This window comes from Carcharhinus amblyrhynchos, chromosome 20 (genome assembly GCF_965287045.1).
Source record: "Carcharhinus amblyrhynchos chromosome 20, sCarAmb.v2.hapA, whole genome shotgun sequence".
NCBI lineage: Eukaryota > Metazoa > Chordata > Chondrichthyes > Carcharhiniformes > Carcharhinidae > Carcharhinus > Carcharhinus amblyrhynchos.
In genome coordinates this window covers 44,118,627-44,128,289 of record NC_137343.1, presented here as the reverse complement: position 1 = coordinate 44,128,289, position 9,663 = coordinate 44,118,627, and the positions used below count along the sequence as shown (strand labels likewise).

The window sequence follows — 9,663 nt, the reverse complement described above, 5'->3', positions numbered from 1 at the left end:
CACAAATTCGGAAGCTCCGCTCCAAAGCGAGAAAGCGTTGAAATATAGCATTTACCTATTGGTGGAATTCACTGATGCTATTACTTAATGTTACACGAAATAAAGAGTTGCCCAGGTTTTCTTGTCCTCATTCCTAGGCCAGCAAAGAGCAGAATGAATTATAATATTATCTGCCCTTAATATCAACGCCCCCTCTCAATATCCCTCTTTGCGTCTGAAGTAAAGGCTGGCAGTTCACAACGTTTGCACTTACTTCAATGACAAAGGTCAATCCTCAATGCGCAAGCACAGTTTGCATCACCTCTGGGTGCGAGGCGACAGTCTGTCACAAGAGCGGGTAGAGCAGTCTGCTAATTCCAAATTTTCTATGATGTTCAATATGGAACCCCCTGCACCGAAATTGATGGTATTTATTCTCTCAAATGCACTCCACATTCCAATCTAGAATTAAACGCAAATTGTAAGAACTGCTTTACGGAATGTTACCAAAAGGTGTGTGCTTTACGTAGTTGAGTTTTTAAAATGAGTCAGGTCGTCGGTTTGCGGCAGGACTTAAATTGAAGGAAATGGAAATCACAGAGGATTGAATATGGAGAAAGGCGATATTCAACGGTATGCTTGTAGGCGACACCACGCTATAACTTGATCGTTCTTTCAAATCATAAAGTCATAGAATCCCTACAGTTCAAAAGGAGGCCATTTGGCCTACAGAGCCTGCATCCACAGCAATCACAGTTACCCTGCATATGTACCCTGCTAATCTCCCTGACATTAAGGGACAATTGAGCATGGCCAATAACCCGCACATCTTTGAACTATGGGAGGAAAGCGGAGCACGTGGATGAAACCCACTCAGACACGGGCAAAACGTGCAAACTCCACGCAGACAATTACCCGAATCCGGAATTGAATTCGGGTTCCTGGCGTTCTGAGGCAGCTAACCACGCGTCACCGTGCCGCCTAAATTAAAAAGTTTAATGCTTCAAAGGGTAATCGATTAAATTGCACTGTTCAGTTTTCCCTGTCAGGTTTGCACGGTTTTCAATTGGTCGTGCATGTCACAAATTTTATGCACTTTCATATTTCTTTTCTTAAAATCAACCGATGGGATTTCATATGAATTCAGTAAATCGGACGACAACGGGTTAATGTCTTGAATGCTCCATTCAAGACATTAAAAATGCCTAATATTCGCTTTTACGAACATCAACCGAATATTTCCAAACGTCCAATGAACAGTCGCGTTGTGTTAGAAATTTGCCGAAGGGGCAGATGCCTTTCATATCCGGTGGCGTAAATAAACCTTAAAGAGAGGTTCAGAAGCGGTTGAACAATTAGTTTCGAGTCGGGAAACATTTTGTTCTGAGATTGATAATAATCTACAAAATGAGTGACTGGCTTCGTGTTCTCGCCGCCTTGGTGCGCTGTTTGCAATGTAAGTCCGGTGCTCGTTAAACATTTAAAAATGGATCTTTGTATTCCGTTGATCCGGGGCAGTGTTAGAACTGGTTGGATCTGAATTAGAAATATTTCCCCACCATTTACAGATGGGTCGCTCAGCATTAATTTCCTTTTATTTCTCTAGGCACCAACGTTGCTCCTGTGCTAACTCAGCCAGCGTCCATCTCAATTTCACTGGGGAAAACTGCCACAATAACTTGCACCATGTCCGGAGGCAGCTTGGGCAGCTACTACACCAGCTGGTACTGGCAGAAACCCGCCAGTGCCCCTGTCTTCATTTGGTACGACAATAATTCTGAAAGAGGTCCGGGGATTCCTGATCGATTCACTGGATCCAGGGACACATCGAGGAACGTTATGCGTTTAACCATCACCAACGTACAGGCCTCGGATGTCGCTGATTATTATTGTGGCTCCTGGGGTGGCAGCCCTGCTGCATACATTTTCGGAAAAGGAACTGAACTGTATGTGGGAGGTAAGTACGATTTTCTCTATCTATATCTCAGATTCTTGAATTTCCTATTTTGGAGTTCTGCATTGATCCAGTCACAGAGCTTTGGAACAAACAGTGCTAATTCATTCATTATCTCTTGGCCTTTCGACTGAAGTGTGTTTCTGCTTTGTTTGCCAAAAACTCTGAAAATGTCACACAAATATAGGTGTTCTAAAATCAACGAATTTTTTTTAAAAAGGAAGATGGGGTCCAATCGTGTTTGTCCAGTTTTAGCAGAATAGGTTCATAATAATGTTCAAATCATAGATCATTCGTTCTATGATTCGTTCTATGATTCGTTCTATGATTTGATAATAATGTTGATCTGCTTGGGACGCGACTAAGAATCATATCGATGCTCTTTCGTTCAGACAATCCTGCTGTGGTTAGCACTTCGTGTCGGCTTTCACACATAATAAAGAAGGATTTAATCCCAATTATGTTATAATTTCTCCACGCGGTGGCATTAAATAATCCGCGGAGCATGCACACTGTCTGAGACGATTCGCTGATCTTGAATGTCCGTGGATACGGATCAGTTACTGCAACATTTTCAACAAGGTGTTTCATCTCAGTCATATATTCACGACTTCACTTATAATTAATCAGAAATAATAATACACCGCGTTTAGTTTGGTAATTGTAATATAAATTGCACAATTTCTGCTGTTGGCGTGCTATTTTGGAGAGCGGATACTGAGGAAATTAGAGTTAAAATGCAAAAAGTATTGTGTTGTCTTCCGAAAGGTTTATGGATCGAGACAGTGGTCCTTTTTTCCTGAGGTTCAATGTTTTTGGAGAAACCACAAATAATTGTTGGAAGACAGATTGTAGGAGGAGAGATTAAATTGTTTAACCCGCTGGAGTTTAGAAGGATGAGAGGAAATCCGTTCGAAGTGTACAAAACCTAAAAGGGCTTGATAGACTAAACGTAGACTAAATGTTTCTTCTTTTGGGGCAACCTGAAAAAAAGGTCATAGGTGTAGGTTCGAAGGCAATTGATTTATAACTGAGATGTGTAGGAAATACTCGCAGAGTGGTAAATTTGTTTTTGATAAGAAAAGAGATAAAGGGGTACAGAGAATAGATAGGGAGATAGAGAGAAGGGAAAAATAAACCATGATCTGATTGAATGGCCAAAACGGCTCGAAGGGCAGAATTTGTCTGTTTCTGCTCCCAATTCCGAAGTCAAGTGTGTTTGCAATTTTATGCTGCTAGCATATAGAAATCATAAATGTTAGTCAGAAAGAGACACAGTAAAGAATCCGAGAGTAACACAGAGAATGTTTACGATGTGTAATTTGCCATAGCATGGAAGGGTTAAGGGGAACATCGCGAGTATCTTTAGGGGAATTGGACAGATGAACGAGGGACAAGTCGAGCAAAGCATTTGTAGATAATATTAGATGAAGAGGATAATTTCGTGGCACAAAAATATCACCATCGATTAAAGCGAAAGGCCAGTTTCTCTGCTGTTTGTACAAAATAGCCCATTAAAGGCTGAGCGGTATTAAATTTCCATCCCGACAGGTTAGCACTGAATATGTAAGGAAGACAAATAGTGAAAGTTTGCTTTTTTTTGGTCACGAGTAGGCTTGCATTAACACTACATGAAGTGATGGTCAAGATGTCGTTTAAATAAGGACGAATAGTCTGTCCGTTTCAATTTTCGAAATTCATGGTGCCCTCGGATTCTCATTTGTGACGCTACTTAGTTTTCTAGAGTTACTGACTCTGTGATTAGTTAAGGTACATTATGAAACCTACATTCTACAACATAGAAATCGCACAGTTAGATAGAAAAAATACTGATACGTAAATTGTTTCATTTCGATTATTTGCATCTAATTCCCAGTAGATCGTCACACATTGTTTTCATGTTTCTTTCTAGAACCGCGGGCTCCCTCGGTCTCACTCCTTCCGCCTTCATCCGATCAAATCAAAGAAAAGGACAAGGCCACCCTGGTGTGTTTTCTGAAAGGCTTCAAACAGGGAGTTGTGGAAGCTGAATGGACTGTGGATGGCAGCATCAGAGGGAATGGGGTTGAGACCAGTCGGATCCAGCAGGAGGCGGACAACACGTTCAGTGTGAGCAGTTATCTGACTCTGTCAGCATCAGAGTGGAAATCTCACGAACTTTACTCCTGTGTAGTTAAACACGAGGCTTTAACAAACCCGCATAAAACAACTATAGAGAGGTCAAATTGTATCTGATGCAATAATCTCTGGTTTTCGTCAGTAATGACAACAGTAAAATTCCAACCGTGAAAGATTCGAAGTTAAAAGTTGGATTTCAGTTATAATTGTTGTATTTGAAATTGTAACAAAACTATCCAGCTAGTTTGTCTTTGATTCCATTGGGTGTAAGGCAAGGGCATGGAAATCTTGCATTCGCCCACTTCTCGCGCCATTGCAGTTTAATAAAATTATTCTTTCAATGTCTCAGTTGATAATATTCTCTTGTTTTTATTATATTCATAGAATCATAGAATCGTAGAATCCCTACAGTGCAGATGGAAGCCATTCGCCCCATCGAGTCTGCACCGACGACAATCCCACCCAGCTCCCATCCCTTTAGTCCCAAGTAATTACCCTGATAGTCCAACTGACATTAAGTGCCAATTTCGCATGGCCAATCAACCTGACCCGCGCATCTTTGGACTGTGGGTAGAAAACGGAGCACCCAGAAGAAACCCCATGGAGGATATGCAAACTGACCCAAGCCAGAAAGTGAACCCATTCCAATTTAAGTTAAAATCTGAATCGCGAGATGTTATTCTTAATAAAATTATGCTCATTTAGATAGAATCACCAAACGCTTGATCTAAGTAACGAATTCGCAAGAACACTTAGTAATCAATTGGCTATAATAAAACCGATCAAACTGCTAAATTGCCTAAATCAGGTTTGTATATTGATTGAAATACAGTGTGCCGATAATTGCATTGATAATTTGCTCTTATTCTGTGTGATCTCGGTGAGAATCTATCTTCGTGCCAAATATCGTGACATGCTCGCTGGAAATTTTAAATTTTAATCAGGCTTTCAACCAATAGAATGAAATTGCTACTAGGTATGAAAAACACGAAAAGCTCCTGGGTTGGCCCGCAGAATGAAGCCCATTATCGCCATCCGGTTTGGTGATTTTGACATTGAGATTGAGAGCTTTTGAGATTAACTATCTCCTGCAATGTGCAGTAGCTCTGCAATTCCAATTTACGTGTTGAACAATCGTCCCAGAAATCATATTCTTAGTTCAACTTCCGAATTCCTATTTAGATGGATGTTGCAATGTGTTTAAAGTCACTAGCATTGCATTGAGAAGGGGCGTACAAAATTAACTTAGAAGTATACTTATATTGTGCACAAAATTGAATGAACCAAAGATAAACATCTGCAGCGTTCGATTCACATCGATAACAGCTAACCTTCAACGTGAGCGGAATACACTGAAATTGCAACCTCATTATTGCGAACGTTAATATTACTGCGAGATAAAATAGTTTGCGAGAGTGCAAGGGACTTGAATTGTTCTATTGAAATTGAGTTATTAGAAGTAGAATTTTTAGATCTTGAACCAAAAGCTTCGAACAAGGGGAAATTTTCAGCCAGGTGTCGTCGTCCACATTGATACCAGTGACGTAATTAACAAAGGGAATGAGTTCCTGAAAGCAACTTTAAGAGACTTGGGAAGGAGATTGAAATCAGGATTTCTAAAGCAGTAAATCTGAATTGCTCCCCCCCCCCCCCCATTCCAAAATGAACAGGAGAATTGAGCCCATAAATGTGGAGTTCAGCAGTTAGTTTCAGAAGGAGCACATGAGATTTCTAAGACATAAGGTTAGAAACATAGTAACATGGAAATGTAAAATTGCAGAAAGAGATGATTCTGCCCACTGTGTCTGCACCAGACAAGAAAGAGAGAAAATAAACTCACCGCTAATTTCAATTCCATTCACAGGACCTGGTCCGAAGCCTTGCAGGTTGCCGCATCTCAGATGCAGATCGAAATACCTTATAAATACGTTGAGCGTTTCAGCCTCAACGATTAACTTAGGCAGCGAATTTAGATCCCTATCACCTGTGAGGCAAAAGCTTTGCACGTGTGCCATTTAATCCTTCTATCAATTACCTTAAATCGATTGCCTCAGCTGGGGAAACAAGTCTTTCATGTCTAGCTTGTCTCCTAATAGACCTCACACTCTTTTACATCTCAATTAAGTCACCCCGTAATCTGTGGCTCTGAAAGTGGAAGAAACGCAGGTTAAAAAGTGTACCAAATAAGAACCTGGGCAGCGGGCGATCGACGGGACCGTCCATCCCGACTGCCTGCCCCTCTACCGCGGCTACGTTCGCGGCCAGGTGTCCCTGGAGAGGGGGCATGCGGTGTCCAAGGGCGCAGTTGACGCCTTCTGCGCCCGCTGGGCACCGCAGGGGTTGGTGCGTGTTATTGACCCTTACAATCACATTTTGATTTAATGTTTTCAGTTTCCTTTGAACTTTGGTTTCTGTTTGGGCCGGCCCCTTTCCTTTTGGGGGGGGGGGGGGGGTGGCTGCCCCTCTTAATTTGTCCCTAAGTTAATTTGAGTTCGTTTTACTTGTTGGGCCGTTTAAAGAACTATTTGATGGATCCCCTTCCATGCCCGCTGGGCACTGCAGGGGCTGGGGTGTATTATAGACCCCGACAATCACCTTTTGATTTAATGTTTTAAGTTTCCATTCGACTTTCATTTTTGTTTGGGCCATTCCCCCCCCCCCCTCCCCCCGTCCTTCCTTTTTGGGGGGCTGCCCCTCTTAATTTGTCCCTAAGTTAATTTGAGTTCGTTTTACTTGTTGGGTCGTTGAAAGAACTATCAAATAAGAACCTGTCGCTGTTATAAGGCATTTCTGTAAATACAAGGAAAACATCAAATAAAGTCAAAGAGCTGATGGCACAGATGGACACATGGAAACGTGGTATCGTAGCTATAACGGAAACTTGGCTTATAAACGGGCAATAATGGAAGTTCAACATCCCTGGATTTGCAGTTTTAATGCAAGATAGAGAGAGGGGTCAAAAATAGAGTTAAACAACAAACAGCAGTGTTTATTTAAAGTAGAAGAAAGATAATAAAACACTACAAAAACAATGGCATAGCTCGGCAAAATAACATCGGGCACACAGACGCTCAAAGACTGAAAAAGGAAATGTATCTCTTTCTCCCATAATCCGATACACCGCTGAGACACTCAATACCCAAACAACCATGAACTACTATTCAAATCTAGCCAGTGATTATCACAGTATACAACTTACTAATGGCCTTCAGTTCAGCAAAGTAAATGAACACGTTCCATGATGCACCAGGTACATGAGGTGCATCTACTAGTGTAGTATTAGATGACGGTGATAAAATCATCGTTTTCGAGTTGATAGATGCAGAGCAAAGTATCTGTGTTTGGTCTCTACGATGTAGAATAGATCGCATTGGGAGCAGTGCATGCAATAGACCAGATCAAAGGAGGTGCATGTGAAGCGCTTCTTCATCAGAAAAGAGTGCTTGGGCCCTGGGATAGTGACCAGGAAGGAAGTAAAGATGCAGGTGTTGCACCTTCTACGATTGCACAGGGAGAAGTCATTGATGGTGCACGAGTATTGGTTGTGATGGAGGAGTGCACCAGGGTGTCCCGGAAGGAATGGCACCTGCGAAATGTTGTCAGGAGTAGTGAGAGGATGTTGACTGGTGGCATTATGTTGGAGTTAGCTGAAATGACGGAGGATTATTCTTCCAATTTAGAGGCTGGTGGAGTGAAAGTGAGGGCAATGGGGAGCCTGGAGGGGAGAGCAGTGGTCCACAGATGGGTCAGACACAGTTGAATGCCCCGTCAACCACCGTGGGAGAAAAACCACGATTTGAAAAGTCGGAAGACATATCAACAGCACCTTTTTGGAGAGTGACATCATCAGAACAGACATGGTGGAAGGAATGGAATGGAGTCTTTACAGGATGTGGGGTGTGAAGAGCTGTAGTCAAGGTAGTCTTTGGTGGCTGGGCTTTTAATGGATATTGATGGAGAGTCTATCTCCAAATTCAGAGACAAGGAGGTCAAGGAAGTAAGGCGAAGTGTCAGAGATGGACCACGTATAAGTGATAGCGGAGGTGAACTTGGAAGAGATGTTGACTTATTTTCCGAGTCCAGACAAGGTCATTAAGTAACACCGAAATAGTCATTGATGGACCGCGGAGCGGGGGTGAGGGGGTGCGGGGAGTATATCCAGTGGCGGCAACGCCCATCCCACCAGTTTTCCGCCCACTCCGATCTCGCCGCCATAAGGGGAGGAGCGGGCGGGTGCCAGAATCGGCAGACCACTGGCCATTTTACAATGACAATCTAAGGTTCAATTCGGCTTGTTATCAGGCCCCTTGACGATAATAATAAATTGTCCACGCCGTCATACGCTTGTCATGGGTAGCTGGGCGAAAGAGGGAAGCCCTGTTTGTAATGGTTAAAGCCGATAGGAAGGGAACGGGTCGCTCTTCGGGGGCTGCCCTTCGTCACTTACAGGGTAGCCCCACCTCTTACCTTATACTACCTCCACATTTCCTCCCCTCTTACACAGGCCGTTGCCCCCCGACCCAAGACCTCCGACACAGCTGCTCCTGGAACGAGGTCTTCAGCTTCACTATTTGGCCACAGTGCCGCCAGCTGCCACTCACGTCCACTGAACTAATGGCGCTGCCAGCCAGTCGCACTGAGCGGCAGGTCCAGAGGGTGAGACTTCCGCCCGAATGGAGGACTGAAGATAAAGTTGACCCTCGGAAATAAGCGCTGCTAAACGTAGCTTGGCTTCACGCCAACATTTCGTTTCTGGGGGCAGTGACTTGTCCGAAAATTCCTCACCCCAGCCCCCGCCCGCACGGATCTTGTTTGTTTGAGCCAGAGCCTAGAAACCGGGCAGAAACATTTCCAAATTTTAAAGGTGACACAGTGGTTAGAACTGCTGTCTCACAGTGCCAGGGAGCCGGGTTCAACACCGGCTTCGGGTTACTATGTGGAGTTTGCATATTCTCTCCGTGTCTAAGTGGATTTCCTCCAGGTTCTCCATTTCCCTCCCACTGCCCAAAGATGTGTAGCATAGATTGATTGCAATGCTAAATTGACCCTAGGGTCTGGGGGATTAGCAGGGTAAATAATAGGGATTACGGATATGGGGCCTTGCTGGGATTGTGGTTGGTACTGACTCGACGGGTCGAATGGCCTTCTTCTGCACTGTAGCGATTCTCTCGACTCTCGAAAGAGATGAGAATCGGTTAACTGATTTAATCTCGTCCCGAAGCTGGGCCAGCCCTTCTGGGCCCAGATCATAGAGATCTTGCTTCACTTTTGGGAGGGGTCTCTCTCACACTCATAGAGTAGGGTGGTACCACATGACTTTCCTCTCCATGTGTCTTTAAATACAATGAACGGCCTTGTCATGTCTGCTCCCTGCTCCGTACGTAGATGAGGAGCCTAACTTCGCCAGTATCTCTCTATTGGTTGGCATCATAGGAGGGGATTCAATGTGGGCCTCACCGACGTCATCCTCCGATTCGTCCTAACCAGTCGTGGTTTAAAGCTTATAATTTTTAACAGTTGGTCACCTTGCTGGTAGGGTGGTGCAACATGACTTTTCTCTACATAAGTCATTAAACACAGTGAACGTATTTGTCAAATCTATTCCCTGCTCT

At 43.6% G+C, this 9,663-nt stretch overlaps 1 protein-coding gene across 1 annotated transcript; it reads left to right on the top strand.

Annotated features, from left to right (window-relative positions):
* Positions 1 to 1,386: 1,386 nt before the first annotated feature.
* Positions 1,387 to 4,168, top strand: LOC145356121 (immunoglobulin lambda-1 light chain-like). The gene is made up of 3 exons (XM_080208732.1): positions 1,387 to 1,435; positions 1,586 to 1,936; positions 3,846 to 4,168. The coding sequence occupies exons 1-3, from the start codon at positions 1,387 to 1,389 to the stop codon at positions 4,166 to 4,168; spliced, it is 723 nt and encodes a 240-aa protein (XP_080064858.1).
* Positions 4,169 to 9,663: the final 5,495 nt, after the last annotated feature.